The sequence below is a fragment of the Somniosus microcephalus genome, unplaced genomic scaffold (assembly GCF_052327205.1).
Source record: "Somniosus microcephalus isolate GS21.2 unplaced genomic scaffold, FLI_Smic_1.0 unresolved_chr1, whole genome shotgun sequence".
Lineage (NCBI taxonomy): Eukaryota > Metazoa > Chordata > Chondrichthyes > Squaliformes > Somniosidae > Somniosus > Somniosus microcephalus.
The window spans coordinates 165110615-165136624 of record NW_028225179.1 but is presented as its reverse complement, the minus strand read 5'-3'; the positions used below and the strand labels follow the sequence as shown (position 1 = coordinate 165136624).

Below are 26010 nucleotides of genomic sequence, written 5' to 3'. Positions count from 1 at the left end.
TAGGATAATACAATAGGATTGAGGACCTTATTCTAATTGGATAATACAATGGGGTTTAGGACCTTATTCTTATAGGATAATACAATGGGGTTCAGGACCTTCTTCGAATAGGATAATACAATGGGATTGAGGACCTTATTCAAATAGGATAATACAATGGGGTTCAGGATCTTATTCTAATAGGATAATACAATAGGATTGAGGACCTTATTCAAATAGGATAATACAATGGGGTTCAGGACCTTATTCAAATAGGATAATACAATGGGGTTCAGGATCTTATTCTAATAGGATAATACAATAGGATTGAGGACCTTATTCAAATAGGATAATACAATGGGGTTCAGGACCTTATTCTAATAGGATAATACAATGGGATTGAGGACCTTATTCAAATAGGATAATACAATGGGGTTCAGGATCTTATTCTAATAGGATAATACAATAGGATTGAGGACCTTATTCAAATAGGATAATACAATGGGGTTCAGGATCTTATTCTAATAGGATAATACAATAGGATTGAGGACCTTATTCAAATAGGATAATACAATGGGATTCAGGACCTTATTCTAATAGGATAATACAATGGGATTCAGGACCTTATTCAAATAGGATAATACAATGGGGTTCAGGACCCTATTCAAATAGGATAATACAATGGGATTCAGGACCTTATTCTAATAGGATAATACAATGGGATTCAGGACCTTATTCTAATAGGATAATACAATGGGATTCAGGACCCTATTCTAATAGGATAATACAATGGGGTTCAGGATCTATATTCTAATAGGATAATACAATGGGGTTCAGGATCTTATTCTAATAGGATAATACAATGGGGTTGAGGACCCTATTCAAATAGGATAATACAATGGGGTTCAGGATCTTTTTGTAATAGGATAATAAAATGGGATTCAGGACCCTATTCAAATAGGATAATACAATGGGGTTCAGGATCTTATTCTAATAGGATAATACAATGGGATTCAGGACCTTATTCAAATAGGATAATACAATGGGGTTCAGGACCCTATTCAAATAGGATAATACAATGGGGTTCAGGACCTTATTCTAATAGGATAATACAATAGGATTGAGGACCTTATTCTAATAGGATAATACAATGGGATTCAGGACCTTATTCTAATAGGATAATACAATGGGGTTCAGGACCTTATTCTAATAGGATAATACAATGGGATTCAGGACCTTATTCAAATAGGATAATACAATGGGGTTCAGGACCCTATTCAAATAGGATAATACAATGGGGTTCAGGACCTTATTCTAATAGGATAATACAATGGGATTCAGGACCTTATTCTAATTGGATAATACAATGGGTTTCAGGACCCTATTCTAATAGTATAATACAATGGGATTCAGGACCTTATTCAAATAGGATAATACAATGGGATTCAGGATCTTATTCTAATAGGATAATACAATAGGATTGAGGACCTTATTCAAATAGGATAATACAATGGGGTTCAGGACCTTATTCTAATAGGATAATACAATGGGATTCAGGACCTTATTCTAATTGGATAATACAATGGGTTTCAGGACCGTATTCTAATAGGATAATACAATGGGGTTCAGGACCTTATTCTAATAGGATAATACAATGGGATTCAGGACCTTATTCTAATAGGATAATACAATGGGGTTCAGGACCTTATTCTAATAGGATAATACAATGGGATTCAGGACCTTATTCTAATAGGATAATACAATAGGATTGAGGACCTTATTCAAATAGGATAATACAATGGGATTCAGGACCTTATTCTAATAGGATAATACAATGGGATGCAGGATCCTATTCAAAAAGGATAATACAATGGGATTGAGGACCTTATTCTAATAGGATAATGAAATGGGATTGAGGACCTTATTCTAATAGGATAATACAATGGGATTCAGGACCTTATTCTAATAGGATAATACAATGGGGTTCAGGACCCTAATCAAATAGGATAATATAATGGGATTCAGGACCTTATTCTAATAGGATAATACAATGGGGTTCAGGACCTTATTCTAATAGGATAATACAATGGGGTTCAGGACCCTATTCTAATAGGATAATACAATGGGGTTCAGGACCCTAATCAAATAGGATAATATAATGGGATTCAGGACCTTATTCTAATAGGATAATACAATGGGATTCAGGACCCTATTCTAATAGGATAATACAATGGGGTTCAGGACCCTAATCAAATAGGATAATATAATGGGGTTCAGGACCCTATTCTAATAGGATAATACAATGGGGTTCAGGACCTTATTCTAATAGGATAATACAATGGGATTCAGGACCCTATTCTAATAGGATAATACAATGGGGTTCAGGACCCTATTCTAATAGGATAATACAATGGGATTCAGGACCTTATTCTAATAGGATAATACAATGGGGTTCAGGACCCTATTCTAATAGGATAATACAATGGGATTCAGGACCTTATTCTAATAGGATAATACAATGGGGTTCAGGACCTTATTCTAATAGGATAATACAATGGGGTTCAGGACCCTATTCTAATAGGATAATACAATGGGGTTCAGGACCCTATTCTAATAGGATAATACAATGGGATTCAGGACCTTATTCTAATAGGATAATACAATGGGGTTCAGGACCCTATTCTAATAGGATAATACAATGGGATTCAGGACCTTATTCTAATAGGATAATACAATGGGGTTCAGGACCCTAATCAAATAGGATAATATAATGGGGTTCAGGACCCTATTCTAATAGGATAATACAATGGGGTTCAGGACCTTATTCTAATAGGATAATACAATGGGATTCAGGACCCTATTCTAATAGGATAATACAATGGGGTTCAGGACCCTATTCTAATAGGATAATACAATGGGATTCAGGACCTTATTCTAATAGGATAATACAATGGGGTTCAGGACCCTATTCTAATAGGATAATACAATGGGATTCAGGACCTTATTCTAATAGGATAATACAATGGGATTCAGGACCTTATTCTAATAGGATAATACAATGGGGTTCAGGACCTTATTCTAATAGGATAATACAATGGGATTCAGGACCCTATTCTAATAAGATAATACAATGGGGTTCAGGACCCTATTCAATAGGATAATACAATGGGGTTCAGGACCTTATTCTAATAGGATAATACAATGGGATTCAGGACCTTATTCTAATAGGATAATACAATGGGGTTCAGGACCCTATTCTAATAGGATAATACAATGGGGTTCAGGACCCTATTCTAATAGGATAATACAATGGGATTCAGGACCTTATTCTAATAGGATAATACAATGGGATTCAGGACCTTATTCTAATAGGATAATACAATGGGATTCAGGACCTTATTCTAATAGGATAATACAATGGGATTCAGGACCTTATTCTAATAGGATAATACAATGGGATTCAGGACCTTATTCAAATTGGATAATACAATGGGATTCAGGACCTTATTCTAATAGGATAATACAATGGGGTTCAGGACCTTATTCTAATTGGATAATACAATGGGATTCAGGACCTTATTCAAATAGGATAATACAATGGGGTTCAGGACCTTATTCTAATAGGATAATACAATGGGGTTCAGGACCCTATTCTAATTGGATAATACAATGGGGTTCAGGACCTTATTCTAATAGGATAATACAATGGGGTTCAGGACCTTATTCAAATTGGATAATACAATGGGGTTCAGGACCTTATTCTAATTGGATAATACAATGGGATTCAGGACCTTATTCTAATAGGATAATACAATGGGGTTCAGGACCTTATTCTAATAGGATAATACAATGGGGTTCAGGACCCTATTCTAATAGGATAATACAATGGGATTCAGGACCTTATTCTAATAGGATAATACAATGGGATTCAGGACCTTATTCAAATTGGATAATACAATGGGATTCAGGACCTTATTCAAATTGGATAATACAATGGGGTTCAGGACCTTATTCTAATTGGATAATACAATGGGATTCAGGACCTTATTCTAATAGGATAATACAATGGGGTTCAGGACCTTATTCTAATAGGATAATGAAATGGGGTTCAGGACCTTATTCTAATAGGATAATACAATGGGATTCAGGACCTTATTCTAATAGGATAATACAATGGGGTTCAGGACCTTATTCTAATAGGATAATACAATGGGGTTCAGGACCTTATTCTAATTGGATAATACAATGGGATTCAGGACCTTATTCTAATAGGATAATACAATGGGGTTCAGGACCTTATTCAAATTGGATAATACAATGGGATTCAGGACCTTATTCTAATAGGATAATACAATGGGGTTCAGGACCTTATTCTAATAGGATAATACAATGGGGTTCAGGACCTTATTCTAATAGGATAATACAATGGGATTCAGGACCCTATTCTAATAGGATAATACAATGGGATTCAGGACCCTATTCTAATAGGATAATACAATGGGGTTCAGGACCCTATTCTAATAGGATAATACAATGGGGTTCAGGACCTTATTCTAATAGGATAATACAATGGGATTCAGGACCTTATTCTAATAGGATAATACAATGGGGTTCAGGACCTTATTCTAATAGGATCATACAATGGGGTTCAGGACCTTATTCTAATAGGATAATACAATGGGATTCAGGACCTTATTCTAATAGGATAATACAATGGGGTTCAGGACCTTATTCTAATAGGATAATACAATGGGGTTCAGGACCTTATTCTAATAGGATCATACAATGGGGTTCAGGACCTTATTCTAATAGGATAATACAATGGGGTTCAGGACCTTATTCTAATAGGATAATACAATGGGATTCAGGACCTTATTCTAATAGGATAATACAATGGGGTTCAGGACCTTATTCTAATAGGATAATACAATGGGATTCAGGACCCTATTCAAATAGGATAATACAATGGGGTTCAGGACCCTATTCAAATAGGATAATACAATGGGGTTCAGGACCTTATTCTAATAGGATAATACAATGGGATTCAGGACCCTATTCAAATAGGATAATACAATGGGGTTCAGGACCTTATTCTAATAGGATAATACAATGGGATTCAGGACCCTATTCAAATAGGATAATACAATGGGGTTCAGGATCTTATTCTAATAGGATAATACAATGGGGTTCAGGACCTTATTCTAATAGGATAATACAATGGGGTTCAGGACCTTATTCTAATAGGATAATACAATGGGGTTCAGGACCTTATTCTAATAGGATAATACAATGGGATTCAGGACCTTATTCTAATAGGATAATACAATGGGGTTCAGGACCTTATTCTAATAGGATAATACAATGGGGTTCAGGACCTTATTCTAATAGGATAATACAATGGGGTTCAGGACCTTATTCTAATAGGATAATACAATGGGATTCAGGACCCTATTCAAATAGGATAATACAATGGGGTTCAGGATCTTATTCTAATAGGATAATACAATGGGGTTCAGGACCCTATTCAAATAGGATAATACAATGGGGTTCAGGACCTTATTCTAATAGGATAATACAATGGGATTCAGGACCCTATTCAAATAGGATAATACAATGGGGTTCAGGACCTTATTCTAATAGGATAATACAATGGGATTCAGGACCCTATTCAAATAGGATAATACAATGGGGTTCAGGATCTTATTCTAATAGGATAATACAATGGGGTTCAGGACCTTATTCTAATAGGATAATACAATGGGGTTCAGGACCTTATTCTAATAGGATAATACAATGGGGTTCAGGACCTTATTCTAATAGGATAATACAATGGGATTCAGGACCTTATTCTAATAGGATAATACAATGGGGTTCAGGACCTTATTCTAATAGGATAATACAATGGGGTTCAGGACCTTATTCTAATAGGATAATACAATGGGGTTCAGGACCTTATTCTAATAGGATAATACAATGGGGTTCAGGACCTTATTCTAATAGGATAATACAATGGGATTCAGGACCTTATTCTAATAGGATAATACAATGGGGTTCAGGACCTTATTCTAATAGGATAATACAATGGGGTTCAGGACCTTATTCTAATAGGATCATACAATGGGGTTCAGGACCTTATTCTAATAGGATAATACAATGGGGTTCAGGACCTTATTCTAATAGGATAATACAATGGGATTCAGGACCTTATTCTAATAGGATAATACAATGGGGTTCAGGACCTTATTCTAATAGGATAATACAATGGGATTCAGGACCCTATTCAAATAGGATAATACAATGGGGTTCAGGATCTTATTCTAATAGGATAATACAATGGGGTTCAGGACCCTATTCAAATAGGATAATACAATGGGATTCAGGACCTTATTCTAATAGGATAATACAATGGGGTTCAGGACCTTATTCTAATAGGATAATACAATGGGGTTCAGGACCTTATTCTAATAGGATAATACAATGGGATTCAGGACCTTATTCTAATAGGATAATACAATGGGGTTCAGGATCTTATTCTAATAGGATAATACAATGGGGTTCAGGACCTTATTCTAATAGGATAATACAATGGGGTTCAGGACCTTATTCTAATAGGATAATACAATGGGGTTCAGGACCTTATTCTAATAGGATAATACAATGGGATTCAGGACCTTATTCTAATAGGATAATACAATGGGGTTCAGGACCTTATTCTAATAGGATAATACAATGGGGTTCAGGACCTTATTCTAATAGGATCATACAATGGGGTTCAGGACCTTATTCTAATAGGATAATACAATGGGATTCAGGACCCTATTCAAATAGGATAATACAATGGGGTTCAGGATCTTATTCTAATAGGATAATACAATGGGGTTCAGGACCCTATTCAAATAGGATAATACAATGGGGTTCAGGACCTTATTCTAATAGGATAATACAATGGGATTCAGGACCCTATTCAAATAGGATAATACAATGGGGTTCAGGACCTTATTCTAATAGGATAATACAATGGGATTCAGGACCCTATTCAAATAGGATAATACAATGGGGTTCAGGATCTTATTCTAATAGGATAATACAATGGGGTTCAGGACCTTATTCTAATAGGATAATACAATGGGGTTCAGGACCTTATTCTAATAGGATAATACAATGGGGTTCAGGACCTTATTCTAATAGGATAATACAATGGGATTCAGGACCTTATTCTAATAGGATAATACAATGGGGTTCAGGACCTTATTCTAATAGGATAATACAATGGGGTTCAGGACCTTATTCTAATAGGATAATACAATGGGGTTCAGGACCTTATTCTAATAGGATAATACAATGGGGTTCAGGACCTTATTCTAATAGGATAATACAATGGGATTCAGGACCTTATTCTAATAGGATAATACAATGGGGTTCAGGACCTTATTCTAATAGGATAATACAATGGGGTTCAGGACCTTATTCTAATAGGATCATACAATGGGGTTCAGGACCTTATTCTAATAGGATAATACAATGGGGTTCAGGACCTTATTCTAATAGGATAATACAATGGGATTCAGGACCTTATTCTAATAGGATAATACAATGGGGTTCAGGACCTTATTCTAATAGGATAATACAATGGGATTCAGGACCCTATTCAAATAGGATAATACAATGGGGTTCAGGACCTTATTCTAATAGGATAATACAATGGGGTTCAGGACCTTATTCTAATAGGATAATACAATGGGATTCAGGACCTTATTCTAATAGGATAATACAATGGGGTTCAGGATCTTATTCTAATAGGATAATACAATGGGGTTCAGGACCCTATTCTAATAGGATAATACAATGGGATTCAGGACCTTATTCTAATAGGATAATACAATGGGGTTCAGGACCTTATTCTAATAGGATAATACAATGGGGTTCAGGACCTTATTCTAATAGGATAATACAATGGGGTTCAGGACCTTATTCTAATAGGATAATACAATGGGGTTCAGGACCTTATTCTAATAGGATAATACAATGGGATTCAGGACCTTATTCTAATAGGATAATACAATGGGGTTCAGGACCTTATTCTAATAGGATAATACAATGGGGTTCAGGACCTTATTCTAATAGGATCATACAATGGGGTTCAGGACCTTATTCTAATAGGATAATACAATGGGGTTCAGGACCTTATTCTAATAGGATAATACAATGGGATTCAGGACCTTATTCTAATAGGATAATACAATGGGGTTCAGGACCTTATTCTAATAGGATAATACAATGGGATTCAGGACCCTATTCAAATAGGATAATACAATGGGGTTCAGGATCTTATTCTAATAGGATAATACAATGGGGTTCAGGACCCTATTCAAATAGGATAATACAATGGGATTCAGGACCTTATTCTAATAGGATAATACAATGGGGTTCAGGACCTTATTCTAATAGGATAATACAATGGGGTTCAGGACCTTATTCTAATAGGATAATACAATGGGATTCAGGACCTTATTCTAATAGGATAATACAATGGGGTTCAGGATCTTATTCTAATAGGATAATACAATGGGGTTCAGGACCCTATTCTAATAGGATAATACAATGGGGTTCAGGACCTTATTCTAATAGGATAATACAATGGGATTCAGGACCCTATTCAAATAGGATAATACAATGGGGTTCAGGATCTTATTCTAATAGGATAATACAATGGGGTTCAGGACCCTATTCAAATAGGATAATACAATGGGATTCAGGACCTTATTCTAATAGGATAATACAATGGGGTTCAGGACCTTATTCTAATAGGATAATACAATGGGGTTCAGGACCTTATTCTAATAGGATAATACAATGGGATTCAGGACCTTATTCTAATAGGATAATACAATGGGGTTCAGGATCTTATTCTAATAGGATAATACAATGGGGTTCAGGACCTTATTCTAATAGGATAATACAATGGGGTTCAGGACCTTATTCTAATAGGATAATACAATGGGGTTCAGGACCTTATTCTAATAGGATAATACAATGGGATTCAGGACCTTATTCTAATAGGATAATACAATGGGGTTCAGGACCTTATTCTAATAGGATAATACAATGGGGTTCAGGACCTTATTCTAATAGGATAATACAATGGGGTTCAGGACCTTATTCTAATAGGATAATACAATGGGATTCAGGACCCTATTCAAATAGGATAATACAATGGGGTTCAGGATCTTATTCTAATAGGATAATACAATGGGGTTCAGGACCCTATTCAAATAGGATAATACAATGGGGTTCAGGACCTTATTCTAATAGGATAATACAATGGGATTCAGGACCCTATTCAAATAGGATAATACAATGGGGTTCAGGACCTTATTCTAATAGGATAATACAATGGGATTCAGGACCCTATTCAAATAGGATAATACAATGGGGTTCAGGATCTTATTCTAATAGGATAATACAATGGGGTTCAGGACCTTATTCTAATAGGATAATACAATGGGGTTCAGGACCTTATTCTAATAGGATAATACAATGGGGTTCAGGACCTTATTCTAATAGGATAATACAATGGGATTCAGGACCTTATTCTAATAGGATAATACAATGGGGTTCAGGACCTTATTCTAATAGGATAATACAATGGGGTTCAGGACCTTATTCTAATAGGATAATACAATGGGGTTCAGGACCTTATTCTAATAGGATAATACAATGGGGTTCAGGACCTTATTCTAATAGGATAATACAATGGGATTCAGGACCTTATTCTAATAGGATAATACAATGGGGTTCAGGACCTTATTCTAATAGGATAATACAATGGGGTTCAGGACCTTATTCTAAAAGGATCATACAATGGGGTTCAGGACCTTATTCTAATAGGATAATACAATGGGGTTCAGGACCTTATTCTAATAGGATAATACAATGGGATTCAGGACCTTATTCTAATAGGATAATACAATGGGGTTCAGGACCTTATTCTAATAGGATAATACAATGGGATTCAGGACCCTATTCAAATAGGATAATACAATGGGGTTCAGGATCTTATTCTAATAGGATAATACAATGGGGTTCAGGACCCTATTCAAATAGGATAATACAATGGGATTCAGGACCTTATTCTAATAGGATAATACAATGGGGTTCAGGACCTTATTCTAATAGGATAATACAATGGGGTTCAGGACCTTATTCTAATAGGATAATACAATGGGATTCAGGACCTTATTCTAATAGGATAATACAATGGGGTTCAGGATCTTATTCTAATAGGATAATACAATGGGGTTCAGGACCCTATTCAAATAGGATAATACAATGGGGTTCAGGACCTTATTCTAATAGGATAATACAATGGGGTTCAGGACCTTATTCTAATAGGATAATACAATGGGGTTCAGGACCTTATTCTAATAGGATAATACAATGGGATTCAGGATCTTATTCTAATAGGATAATACAATGGGGTTCAGCACCCTATTCAAATAGGATAATACAATGGGGTTCAGGACCCTATTCAAATAGGATAATACAATGGGGTTCAGGACCTTATTCTAATAGGATAATACAATGGGGTTCAGGACCTTATTCTAATAGGATAATACAATGGGATTCAGGATCTTATTCTAATAGGATAATACAATGGGGTTCAGGACCCTATTCAAATAGGATAATACAATGGGGTTCAGGATCTTATTCTAATAGGATAATACAATGGGGTTCAGGATCTTATTCTAATTGGATAATACAATAGGTTTCAGGACCCTATTCTAATAGGATAATACAATGGGATTCAGGACCTTATTCTAATAAGATAATACAATAGGATTGAGGACCTTATTCAAATAGGATAATACAATGGGGTTCAGGACCTTATTCTAATAGGATAATACAATGGGATTGAGGACCTTATTCTAATAGGATAATACAATGGGATTCAGGACCCTATTCTAATTGGATAATACAATAGGTTTCAGGACCTTATTCTAATAGGATAATACAATGGGATTCAGGACCTTATTCTAATAGGATAATACAATGGGGTTCAGGACCTTATTCTAATAGGATAATACAATGGGGTTCAGGACCCTATTCTAATAGGATAATACAATGGGATTCAGGACCCTATTCTAATAGGATAATACAATGGGATTCAGGACCCTATTCTAATAGGATAATACAATGGGGTTCAGGACCTTATTCTAATAGGATAATACAATGGGGTTCAGGACCCTATTCTAATAGGATAATACAATGGGGTTCAGGACCTTATTCTAATAGGATAATACAATGGGATTCAGGACCTTATTCTAATAGGATAATACAATGCGGTTCAGGACCTTATTCTAATAGGATAATACAATGGGATTCAGGACCCTATTCTAATAGGATAATACAATGGGATTCAGGACCCTATTCTAATAGGATAATACAATGGGGTTCAGGACCTTATTCTAATAGGATAATACAATGGGATTCAGGACCCTATTCTAATAGGATAATACAATGGGGTTCAGGACCTTATTCTATTAGGATAATATACTGGGATTCAGGACCCTATTCTAATAGGATAATACAATGGGATTCAGGACCCTATTCTAATAGGATAATACAATGGGGTTCAGGACCCTATTCAAATAGGATAATACAATGGGATTTAGGACCTTATTCTAATAGGATAATACAATGGGATTCAGGACCTTATTCAAATCGGATAATAAAATGGGATTCAGGACCTTATTCTAATAGGATAATACAATGGGGTTCAGGACCCTATTCAAATAGGATAATACAATGGGGTTCAGGACCTTATTCCAATAGGATAATACAATGGGATTCAGGACCTTATTCTAATAGGATAATACAATGGGGTTCAGGACCTTATTCTAATAGGATAATACAATGGGGTTCAGGACCTTATTCTAATAGGATAATACAATGGGATTCAGGACCTTATTCTAATAGGATAATACAATGGGGTTCAGGACCTTATTCAAATAGGATAATACAATGGGATTCAGGACCTTATTCTAATAGGATAATACAATGGGATTCAGGGCCTTATTCTAATAGGATAATACAATGGGATTCAGGACCTTATTCTAATAGGATAATACAATGGGATTCAGGACCTTATTCTAATAGGATAATACAATGGGATTCAGGGCCTTATTCTAATAGGATAATACAATGGGGTTCAGGACCTTATTCTAATAGGATAATACAATGAGATTCAGGACCTTATTCTAATAGGATAATACAATGAGATTCAGGACCTTATTCTAATAGGATAATACAATGGGGTTCAGGACCTTATTCTAATAGGATAATACAATGGGATTCAGGACCTTATTCTAATAGTATAATACAATGGGATTCAGGACCTTATTCTAATAGGATAATGAAATGGGATTCAGGACCTTATTCTAATAGGATAATACAATGGGATTCAGGATCCTATTCAAATAGGATAATACAATGGGATTGAGGACCTTATTCTAATAGGATAATGAAATGGGATTCAGGACCTTATTCTAATAGGATAATACAATGGGATTCAGGACCTTATTCAAATAGGATAATACAATGGGGTTCAGGATCTTATTCTAATAGGATAATACAATGGGGTTCAGGACCCTATTCAAATAGGATAATACAATGGGATTCAGGACCTTATTCTAATAGGATAATACAATGGGGTTCAGGACCTTATTCTAATAGGATAATACAATGGGGTTCAGGACCTTATTCTAATAGGATAATACAATGGGATTCAGGACCTTATTCTAATAGGATAATACAATGGGGTTCAGGATCTTATTCTAATAGGATAATACAATGGGGTTCAGGACCTTATTCTAATAGGATAATACAATGGGGTTCAGGACCTTATTCTAATAGGATAATACAATGGGGTTCAGGACCTTATTCTAATAGGATAATACAATGGGATTCAGGACCTTATTCTAATAGGATAATACAATGGGGTTCAGGACCTTATTCTAATAGGATAATACAATGGGGTTCAGGACCTTATTCTAATAGGATAATACAATGGGGTTCAGGACCTTATTCTAATAGGATAATACAATGGGATTCAGGACCCTATTCAAATAGGATAATACAATGGGGTTCAGGATCTTATTCTAATAGGATAATACAATGGGGTTCAGGACCCTATTCAAATAGGATAATACAATGGGGTTCAGGACCTTATTCTAATAGGATAATACAATGGGATTCAGGACCCTATTCAAATAGGATAATACAATGGGGTTCAGGACCTTATTCTAATAGGATAATACAATGGGATTCAGGACCCTATTCAAATAGGATAATACAATGGGGTTCAGGATCTTATTCTAATAGGATAATACAATGGGGTTCAGGACCTTATTCTAATAGGATAATACAATGGGGTTCAGGACCTTATTCTAATAGGATAATACAATGGGGTTCAGGACCTTATTCTAATAGGATAATACAATGGGATTCAGGACCTTATTCTAATAGGATAATACAATGGGGTTCAGGACCTTATTCTAATAGGATAATACAATGGGGTTCAGGACCTTATTCTAATAGGATAATACAATGGGGTTCAGGACCTTATTCTAATAGGATAATACAATGGGGTTCAGGACCTTATTCTAATAGGATAATACAATGGGATTCAGGACCTTATTCTAATAGGATAATACAATGGGGTTCAGGACCTTATTCTAATAGGATAATACAATGGGGTTCAGGACCTTATTCTAAAAGGATCATACAATGGGGTTCAGGACCTTATTCTAATAGGATAATACAATGGGGTTCAGGACCTTATTCTAATAGGATAATACAATGGGATTCAGGACCTTATTCTAATAGGATAATACAATGGGGTTCAGGACCTTATTCTAATAGGATAATACAATGGGATTCAGGACCCTATTCAAATAGGATAATACAATGGGGTTCAGGATCTTATTCTAATAGGATAATACAATGGGGTTCAGGACCCTATTCAAATAGGATAATACAATGGGATTCAGGACCTTATTCTAATAGGATAATACAATGGGGTTCAGGACCTTATTCTAATAGGATAATACAATGGGGTTCAGGACCTTATTCTAATAGGATAATACAATGGGATTCAGGACCTTATTCTAATAGGATAATACAATGGGGTTCAGGATCTTATTCTAATAGGATAATACAATGGGGTTCAGGACCCTATTCAAATAGGATAATACAATGGGGTTCAGGACCTTATTCTAATAGGATAATACAATGGGGTTCAGGACCTTATTCTAATAGGATAATACAATGGGGTTCAGGACCTTATTCTAATAGGATAATACAATGGGATTCAGGATCTTATTCTAATAGGATAATACAATGGGGTTCAGCACCCTATTCAAATAGGATAATACAATGGGGTTCAGGACCCTATTCAAATAGGATAATACAATGGGGTTCAGGACCTTATTCTAATAGGATAATACAATGGGGTTCAGGACCTTATTCTAATAGGATAATACAATGGGATTCAGGATCTTATTCTAATAGGATAATACAATGGGGTTCAGGACCCTATTCAAATAGGATAATACAATGGGGTTCAGGATCTTATTCTAATAGGATAATACAATGGGGTTCAGGATCTTATTCTAATTGGATAATACAATAGGTTTCAGGACCCTATTCTAATAGGATAATACAATGGGATTCAGGACCTTATTCTAATAAGATAATACAATAGGATTGAGGACCTTATTCAAATAGGATAATACAATGGGGTTCAGGACCTTATTCTAATAGGATAATACAATGGGATTGAGGACCTTATTCTAATAGGATAATACAATGGGATTCAGGACCCTATTCTAATTGGATAATACAATAGGTTTCAGGACCTTATTCTAATAGGATAATACAATGGGATTCAGGACCTTATTCTAATAGGATAATACAATGGGGTTCAGGACCTTATTCTAATAGGATAATACAATGGGGTTCAGGACCCTATTCTAATAGGATAATACAATGGGATTCAGGACCCTATTCTAATAGGATAATACAATGGGATTCAGGACCCTATTCTAATAGGATAATACAATGGGGTTCAGGACCTTATTCTAATAGGATAATACAATGGGGTTCAGGACCCTATTCTAATAGGATAATACAATGGGGTTCAGGACCTTATTCTAATAGGATAATACAATGGGATTCAGGACCTTATTCTAATAGGATAATACAATGCGGTTCAGGACCTTATTCTAATAGGATAATACAATGGGATTCAGGACCCTATTCTAATAGGATAATACAATGGGATTCAGGACCCTATTCTAATAGGATAATACAATGGGGTTCAGGACCTTATTCTAATAGGATAATACAATGGGATTCAGGACCCTATTCTAATAGGATAATACAATGGGGTTCAGGACCTTATTCTATTAGGATAATATACTGGGATTCAGGACCCTATTCTAATAGGATAATACAATGGGATTCAGGACCCTATTCTAATAGGATAATACAATGGGGTTCAGGACCCTATTCAAATAGGATAATACAATGGGATTTAGGACCTTATTCTAATAGGATAATACAATGGGATTCAGGACCTTATTCAAATCGGATAATAAAATGGGATTCAGGACCTTATTCTAATAGGATAATACAATGGGGTTCAGGACCCTATTCAAATAGGATAATACAATGGGGTTCAGGACCTTATTCCAATAGGATAATACAATGGGATTCAGGACCTTATTCTAATAGGATAATACAATGGGGTTCAGGACCTTATTCTAATAGGATAATACAATGGGGTTCAGGACCTTATTCTAATAGGATAATACAATGGGATTCAGGACCTTATTCTAATAGGATAATACAATGGGGTTCAGGACCTTATTCAAATAGGATAATACAATGGGATTCAGGACCTTATTCTAATAGGATAATACAATGGGATTCAGGGCCTTATTCTAATAGGATAATACAATGGGATTCAGGACCTTATTCTAATAGGATAATACAATGGGATTCAGGACCTTATTCTAATAGGATAATACAATGGGATTCAGGGCCTTATTCTAATAGGATAATACAATGGGGTTCAGGACCTTATTCTAATAGGATAATACAATGAGATTCAGGACCTTATTCTAATAGGATAATACAATGAGATTCAGGACCTTATTCTAATAGGATAATACAATGGGGTTCAGGACCTTATTCTAATAGGATAATACAATGGGATTCAGGACCTTATTCTAATAGTATAATACAATGGGATTCAGGACCTTATTCTAATAGGATAATGAAATGGGATTCAGGACCTTATTCTAATAGGATAATACAATGGGATTCAGGATCCTATTCAAATAGGATAATACAATGGGATTGAGGACCTTATTCTAATAGGATAATGAAATGGGATTCAGGACCTTATTCTAATAGGATAATACAATGGGATTCAGGACCTTATTCAAATAGGATAATACATTGGGATTGAGGACCTTATTCTAATTGGATAATACCATGGGATTCAGGACCCTATTCTAATCGGATAATACCAGGGGATTCAGGACCCAATTCTAATAGGATAATACAATGGGGTTCAGGACCTTATTCAAATAGGATAATACAATGGGATTGAGGACCCTATTCTAATAGGATAATATACTGGGATTCAGGACCTTATTCTAATAGGCTAATACAATGGGGTTCAGGTCCCTAGTCAAATAGAATAATACAATGGGATTCAGGACCCTATTCTAATAGGATAATACAGTGGGGTTTTGGACCCTATTCAAACAGGATAATACAATGGGGTTCAGTACCCTATTCTAATAGGATAATACAATGGGATTGAGGACCTTACTCCAGTAGGATAATACAATGGGATTGAGGACCTTATTCTAATAGGATAATACAATGGGATTGAGGACCTTACTCTAATAGGATAATACAATGGGGTTCAGGACCTTATTCTAATAGGATAATACAATGGGATTGAGGACCTTATTCTAATAGGATAATGCAATGGTATTCAGGACCTTATTCTAATCGGATAATACAATGGGATTCAGGACCCTATTCAAATAGGATGAAAGAATGGGATTGAGGACCTTATTCTAATAGGATCATACAATGGGATTCAGGACCTTATTCTAATAGGATAATACAATGGGGTTCAGGACCATATTCTAATAGGATAATACAATGGGATTCAGGACCTTATTCTAATAGGATAATACATTGGTGTTCAGGATCCTATTCAAATAGGATAATTTAATGGGGTTCAGGACCCTATTCAAGTAGGATAATAGAATGGGGTTCAGGACCTTATTCAATAGGATAATACAATGGGATTCAGGACCTTATTCTAATAGGATAAAACAATGGGATTCAGGACCCTATTCAAGTAGGATAATATAATGGGGTTCAGGACCCTATTCAAATAGGATAATACAATGGGATTCAGGACCCTATTCAAGTAGGATAATAGAATGGGGTTCAGGACCTTATTCAATAGGATAATACAATGGGATTCAGGACCTTATTCTAATAGGATAAAACAATGGGATTCAGGACCTTATTCTAATAGGATAATAAAATGGGATTCAGGACCATATTGTAATAGGATAATACAATGCGGTTCAGGACCATATTGTAATAGGATAATACAATGCGGTTCAGGACCTTATTCTAATAGGATAATACAATGGGATTCAGGACCTTATTCTAATAGGATAATACAATGGGGTTCAGGACCATATTCTAATAGGATAATACAATGGGATTCAGGACCTTATTCTAATAGGATAATACATTGGTGTTCAGGATCCTATTCAAATAGGATAATTTAATGGGGTTCAGGACCCTATTCAAATAGGATAATATAATGGGGTTCAGGACCCTATTCAAGTAGGATAATATAATGGGGTTCAGGACCCTATTCAAATAGGATAATCCAATGGGGTTCAGGACCCTATTCAAATAGGATAATACAATGGGATTCAGGACCTTATTCTAATAGGATAATACAATGGGATTCAGGACCTTATTCAAATAGGATCATACAATGGGGTTCAGGACCCTATTCAAATAGGATAATACAGTGGGGTCCAGGACCTTATTCTAATAGGATAATACAATGGGATTCAGGACCTTATTCTAGTCGGATAATACAATGGTATTCAGCACCTTATTCTAATAGGATAATAAAATGGGGTTCAGGACCTTATTCTAATAGGATAATAAAATGGGATTCAGGACCTTATTCTTATAGGATAATACAATGGTATTCAGGACCTTATTCTAATAGGATAATACAATGGGATTCAGGACCTTATTCTAATCGGATAATACAATGGGATTCAGGACCTTATTCTAATAGGATAATACAATGGGGTTCAGGACCTTATTCTAATAGGATAATAAAATGGGGTTCAGGACCTTATTCTAATAGGATAATAAAATGGGATTCAGGACCTTATTCTTATAGGATAATACAATGGGATTCAGGACCTTATTCTAATCGGATAATACAATGGGATTCAGGACCTTATTCTAATAGGATAATACAATGGGGTTCAGGACCTTATTCTAATAGGATAATAAAATGGGGTTCAGGACCTTATTCTAATAGGATAATAAAATGGGATTCAGGACCTTATTCTTATAGGATAATACAATGGGATTCAGGACCTTATTCTAATCGGATAATACAATGGGATTCAGGACCTTATTCTAATCGGATAATACAATGGGATTCAGCACCTTATTCTAATAGGATAATACAATGGGGTTCAGGACCTTATTCTAATAGGATAATAAAATGGGATTCAGGACCTTATTCTTATAGGATAATACAATGGTATTCAGGACCTTATTCTAATAGGATAATACAATGGGATTCAGGACCTTATTCTAATCGGATAATACAATGGGATTCAGGACCTTATTCTAATAGGATAATACAATGGGATTCAGGACCTTATTCTAATAGGATAATACAATGGGATTCAGGACCTTATTCTAAGAGGATAATACAATGGGATTCAGGACCTTATTCTAATAGGATAATACAATGGGATTCAGGACCTTATTCAAATAGGATAATACAATGGGATTCAGGGCCTTATTCAAATAGAATAATTCAATGGGGTTCAGGACCTTATTCAATAGGATAATACAATGGGGTTCAGGACCTTATTCTAATAGGATAATACAATGGGATTCAGGACCTTATTCTAATAGGATAATACAATGGGATTCAGGAACTTATTCTTATCGGATAATACAATGGTATTCAGGACCTTATTCTAATAGGATAATACAATGGGGTTCAGGACCTTATTCTAATAGGATAATACAATGGGATTCAGCACCTTATTCAAGTAAGATAATACAATGGGGTTCAGGACCTTATTCTAATAGGACAATACAGTGGGATTCAGAACCTTATTCAAATATGATAATACAATGGGGTTCAGGACCTTATTCGAATATGATAATATAATGGGGTTCAGGACTTTATTTAAATATGATAATACAATGGGATTAAGAACTTATTCTAATAGGACACTACAATGGGGTTCAGGACCTTATTTAAATAGGATAATGCATCAGGATTCAGAACCTTATCCTAATAGGATAATACAATGGGATTCAGGACCTTATTTAAATAGGATAATACATCCGGATCAGGACCTTATCCTAATAGGATAACACAATGGGATTCAGGACATTATCCTACAATGGGATTCAGGACCTTATTCTAATAGGATAATACAATGGGATTCAGGACCTTATTCTAATAGGATAATACAATGGGGTTCAGGACACTATTCTAATAGGATAATACAATGGGGTTCAGGACCTTATTCTAATAGGATAATACAATGGGATTCAGGACCTTATTCTAATAGGATAATACAATGGGGTTCAGGACACTATTCTAGTAGGATAATACAATGGGATTCAGGACCTTATTCTAATAGGATAATACAATGGGGCTCAGGACCTTATTCTAATAGGATAATACAATGGGATTCAGGACCCTATTCTAATAGGATAATACAATTGGATTCAGGGCCGTATTCTAATAGGATAATAGAGTGGAATTTAGGACCTTATTCAAATATGATAATACGTCAGGATTCAGGACCATATTGTAATCGTATAATATAATGGGATTGAGGACCTTATTCTAATAGGATCATACAATGGGGTTCATGTTGTGGAGAATTTTAAACCAACACTCAACACAAGGTTTTCAGATCGATAGTCAAGTTGTTTTTATTACATCAGTGGGAAGACAGTCTGCTTTGTCTTAACCAGACTTCTCCAAATTGTTAAAGCAAGCACTACATTTCTATACCTTCAAATAAGCATGGCAACCTCATGCACAATTCATTCCCGCAACCTGATTGGATCTTGGCCCGCATGCATCTTCACAGATTGGATTACATGTCCTACGGTAAACAGGTGTAAGCTGCACACTCAATAATTAGCCCAAACTGCTAAACGCTGATTAAAAGATTGTGACCCAGATAATAAAAACCTCAGGGCATCTGAAGTGCTAGACATCAGGTCTCCACTGAGTTGTATTTCAGTCTTCAAAGGTCAGTTATCTTGACCACACCTTATGGATGTGGCCTTTCATGTTAGCACCTGTCTCTGTTACACCATTCTGTGAGCTGCCGTGTTATTTTAACTCTTTCCCTACTTCAGATCAGGACCTTATTCAAATTGGATAATACAATGGGGTTCAGGACCTTATTCAAATCGGATAATACAATGGGGTTCAGGACCCTATTCAAATAGGATAATAGAATGGGGTTCAGGACCTTATTCAAATTGGATAATACAATGGAATTCAGGACCTTATTCAAATCGGATAATACAATGGGGTTCAGGACCTTATTCTAATAGGATAATACAATGGGGTTCAGGAACATATTCTAATAGGATAATAGAATGGGGTTCAGGACCTTATTCAAATTGGATAATACAATGGGGTTCAGGACCTTACATAGAAACATAGAAGATAGGAGCAGGAGTAGGCCATTCGGCCCTTCGAGCCTGCTCCGCCATTCAATGCGATCATGGCTGATCATCCAAGTTCAGTACCCTGTCCCTGCCTTCTCCCCATATCCCTTGATCCCTTTAGCCTTAAGAAATATACCCAACTCCTTCTTGAATATATTTAATGAATTGGCCTCAACTGCCTTCTGTGGCAGAGAATTCCACAGGTTCACCACTCTCTGGGTGAAGAAATTCCTCCTCATCTCTGTCCTAAATGGCTTACCCCTTATCCTTAGACTGTGACCCCTGGTTCTGGACTCCCCAACCATCGGGAACATCCTTCCTGCATCTAGTCTGTCCAGTCCTGTCAGAATTTTATAAGTTTCAATGAGATCCCCTCTCATTCTTCTAAACTCCAGCGAGTACAAGCCCAATCGACCCAATCTCTCCTCATACGTCATTCCTGCCATCCCAGGTATCAGCCTGGTGAATCTTCGCTGAACTCCTTCCATGGCAAGAACATCCTTCCTCAGACAAGGCGACCAAAACTGCACACAATACTCAAGATGTGGTCTCACCAAGGCCCTGTACAACTGCAGCAAGACATCCTTGTTCCTGTACTCAAACCCTCTCGCTACGAAGGCCAACATACCATTTGCCTTCTTAACCGCCTGCTGCACCTGCATGCTTACCTTCAAGGACTGGTGCACAAGGATGCCCAGGTCTCGTTGTACTTCCCCTTCTCCCAATCTATTGCCATTCAGACAATAATCTGCCTTCCTGTTTTTGCCACCAAAGTGGATAACCTCACATTTATCCATGTTATATTGTGTCTGGCATGCTTCTGCCCAATCACCCAACCTGTCCAAATCATCCTGGAGTTTCTCGGCATCCTCCTCACAGAACACACGCCCACCCAGCTTTGTGTCATCTGCAAATTTGGAGATATTACATCTAGTTCCCTTGTCTAGATCATTAATATATATTGTGAATAGCTGGGGTCCAAGGACCGATCCCTGCGGTACCCCACTCGTCACTGCCTGCCACTCAGAAAAAGACCCGTTTATTCCAACTCTTTGCTTTCTGTCTGCCAACCAGTTCTCTATCCAAGTCAATACCTTGCCCCCAATCCCATGTGCCTTAACTTTACACGCTAATCTCTTATGCGGGACCTTATCGAAAGCCTTCTGAAAGTCCAAATACACCACATCCACTGGTTCTCCCTTATCTATTTTACTAGTTACATCCTCAAAGATTCCAGTAGATTAGTCAAGCACGATTTACCTTTTGTAAATCCATGTTGACTTTGTCCGATCCGGTCACTTTTTTCCAAGTGCTCTGCTATTACATCTTTTATAATGGACTCTAGCATTTTTCCCACTACCGATGTCAGGCTTACCGGTCTGTAATTCCCCGTTTTCTCTCTACCACCTTTTTTGAATAGTGGGGTAACATTAGCTACCCTCCAATCCATGGGTACTGTTCCAGATTCCATTGAATGTTGGAAAATGATCAGCAATGCATCTACTATTTCTAGGGCCACTTCCTTAAGTACCCTAGGATGGAGATTAGGACCTTATTCTAAGAGGATAATATAATGGGGTTCAGGACCTTATTCTAATGCAATGAGATAAACAGTAAAAGGATAGTGATATTCTTGTGGAAGCAGAGGGCATAGCTCAGGTACTAAATGAGCAACTTATTTCAATACAGCAATATGATAAAATAGAGCCTCTATCAGCAGTTCAGCCATCTGAAGGGATATGGGCTAGAAATTCATCTCGGGTGGTAGAGCAAAGCAAGCAGTTTCACACCAGACTGCCCAATATTCAGTTCCTTGAAGTTGGGGCATATAACAAGTGCAATACCACCCGCTTTACGCTATCGCCCAAGGCAAATTTTTACTCCGTAGTTTCCTCATGTAGTACAAAAGCACAGCAGAAAAAAAGAAACAGTTACTGTTTGGGTTCAGTAGAGGGAGCACAGAAATTATGGTTGAATTTTCGACAATTTTTGTCTATAAGAGATCATTAATTTTTACCTTTAAATAATTCTGGAGTTTGATTTGGAGTTTCTCTGAATGCTGTGGGAAACTCTGCACCAACTCATTCCTTTGAGAAGCAACATCAAGTTTGACTTTAGCAACCGAAACATAGAATTGTGAATGACCGTGAAATAGTGCGGCTGGTTTACTAATTGAAATACTTGGTTGCATTTTGCAGATAACTAATGCACTTCCGTTTCTGAAATTTCTACCTGGATACCACAAGGACGTCGTTGAACAGTCAAATGAACTGAAGTCATTTTTGACGACTGTAGTTGCAAAGATTCGTGAACAGAGGACTGAAAGTGACACGAGGAACTATGTTGAGGCTTATCTGGCCAAACAGCAAGAGGTACCATAGTTATTCAGACCCTCCTTTGTACGTAAAACAGTACCGAATGATTTATGGGATCCCTTTACATTGCACATGTGTGAGTGTCTGTAACTGGAATCGGCAGCCCTTTGTGCACTCACTTCCCTAAGAAACGTGAAACCGTTGCTCAAATTGTTTACCCATTTCCTAAACCTCTCCCATTATATAAAAACTGTTAATAATAAATTTTTCCCAATACTTGGATTGATCTTATACTACAATAATATACCCACCTGGAGACCATAAAATGCTCCTATCCTATACAATCATCTCACTTTGTCTCCTGTGCAGACACCATGGATGATCTACCAATATTTTTAGGTAACATGTAAAGGGCGATTTTAACTCCACCCGTTCAGTGGAAACGTTTTAAATTGCCCGTGAGATTCACCTGTCGATGTCCGACACCAATCCTGCAGGATACTGTAGCGATTCGTGTGCATCGGCACTAAATAATCGAGTTCGACTTCGACGAACTATAAATAAGTTGTTTATTTACAGGAACTGGTTAAATACAACAGGTAAGGTAGCAGGTAAGATGGCTGACTGTAGGAGCACCGTGGTGTAGGTCTTTCCCCAGCGGGGACGCCACGTGGACTAACTAGAAGTTTCCGAGCTCAACTGCTAGCAGGTTCCGAGCTCAACTGCTAGCAGGTTCCGAGCTCTACTGTTGGAAGGTTCCGAGCTCTGACGTCATGACGCAGAGTACAGGAGGGAAGCCTGAGCATAGTAACAGACACATACAGTAAGGTAAGTTAAAGGGAATTATGTATCTCAATGTAAGGGACAACCGGTAGTACCGCCACACTACTATATTAATTGCTACTGTAACCAGTGGCCTGAGCGGGGAAGTGGTTTTCCTGCCAGAACAACCTCGCGGGAAGATGAATCAGGGCCAGAAAAGGCCCAAAATGACGTGTTTTGACTTTCCCTTTGGGAGCAGGAGAACCTCGCTGCGCCCCACGGAGAAAGTTTAGATCTCTCCAGCCGTGAGTTAAAATCGGGGCTTTGATGTTGCTCCAACTGCCAGACTGTGCACTCTATTTAGTCAAAGCCACATCTTTCTCAAGCTGATATACATTGGTTAGTCATAGGATCATAGAAATTTACAGCACAGAAGGAGGCCATTCAGCCCATCTTTTCCATGCCAGCCGACAAAGAGCTATCCACCCTAATCCCACTTTCCAGCTCTTGGTCCGGAGCCTTGTAGGTTACGGCACTTCAAGTGCATATCCAAGTACTTTTTAAATGTGATGAGGGTCTCTGCCACTACTACCCTTTCAGGCAGTGAGTTCCAGACCCCCACCACACTGGGTGAAAAAATGTCTCCTCATATCCGCTCCAAATTTCCGACCAATTACTTTAAATCTATGCCCCCTGGTTATTGACCCTTCTGCCAAGGGAAATAGGTCCTTCCTATCCACTCTATCTGGGCCCCTCATAATTTTATACACCTCAATTTGGTCTCCGTTCAGCCTCCTCTGTTCCAAAGAAAACAACCCCAGCCTATCCAATCTTTCCTCATAGCTAAAATTCCCCAGCCCAGGCAACATCCTCGGAAATCTCCTCTGCAACCCCTCTAGTGCAATCACACCTTCCTGTAATGTGGTGACCAGAACTGCACGCAGTATTCCAGCTAGTGTTCTATACAGTTCAAGCATAACCTCCCTGCTCTTATATTGTATACCTCGGCTAATAAAGGCAAGTATCCCGTATGCCTTCTGAACCACCTTATCTACCTGTCCTGCTACCTTCAGGGATCTGTGGACATGCACTCCAAGGTCCCTCTGATCCTCTGCACTTCTCAGTGTCCTACCATTTATAATATATTCCCTTGCCTTGTTAGCCCTCCCCAAATGTATTACCTCACACTTCTCCAGATTGAATTCCATTTGTCACTGTTCTGCCCACCTGACCAGTCCATTGATATCTTCCTGCAGTCTACAGCTTTCTTCTTCATTATCAACCACATGTGTCATCTGCAAATTTCTTAATCATACTTCCTACATTCAAGTCCAAATCATTGATGTATACCACAAAAAGCAGAGGACCCAGTACTGAGCCCAGCGGAACCCCACTGGAAACAGCCTTCCAGTCACAAAAACACCCTTCGACCATTACCCTTTGTTTCTTGCCTCTGAGCCAATTTTGGATCCAACTTGCCACTTTGCCTTGGATCCCATGGGCTTTTACTTTTGTGACCAGTCTGCCATGCGGAACCTTATCAAAAAGCCTTGCTAAAATCCATATACACTACATCAAATACACTGCTCTCATCGACCCTTCTTGTTACCTTCTCAAAAAATTCAATCAAGTTAGTCAGACATGACCTTCCCTTAACAAATCCATACTGACTGTCCCTGATTAATCCGTGTCTTTCTAAATGAAGATTTTTTCCTGTCCCTCAGAATTTTTTCCAATAATTTTCCCACCACTGAGGTTAGGCTGACTGGCCTGTAATTACTCGGTCTATCCCTTTCTCTCTTTTTAAACAATGGTACCACCTTAGCAGTCCTCCAGTCCTCTGGCACCACACCTGTAGCCAGAGAGGATTTAAAATGAT

The 26010-nt window shown here is 37.1% G+C and overlaps 1 protein-coding gene across 1 annotated transcript in view; it reads left to right on the top strand.

The window, feature by feature from the left end:
• LOC147096472 (cytochrome P450 2K4-like) overlaps nt 1–26010 on the top strand; it is a 127199-nt gene that overhangs the window by 68747 nt on the left and 32442 nt on the right. The window contains exon 5 of the mRNA XM_085975265.1: nt 23253–23426. Within this exon, the coding sequence (XP_085831391.1) occupies nt 23253–23426 (174 nt within the window). The remainder of the gene's footprint in view (nt 1–23252; nt 23427–26010) is intronic.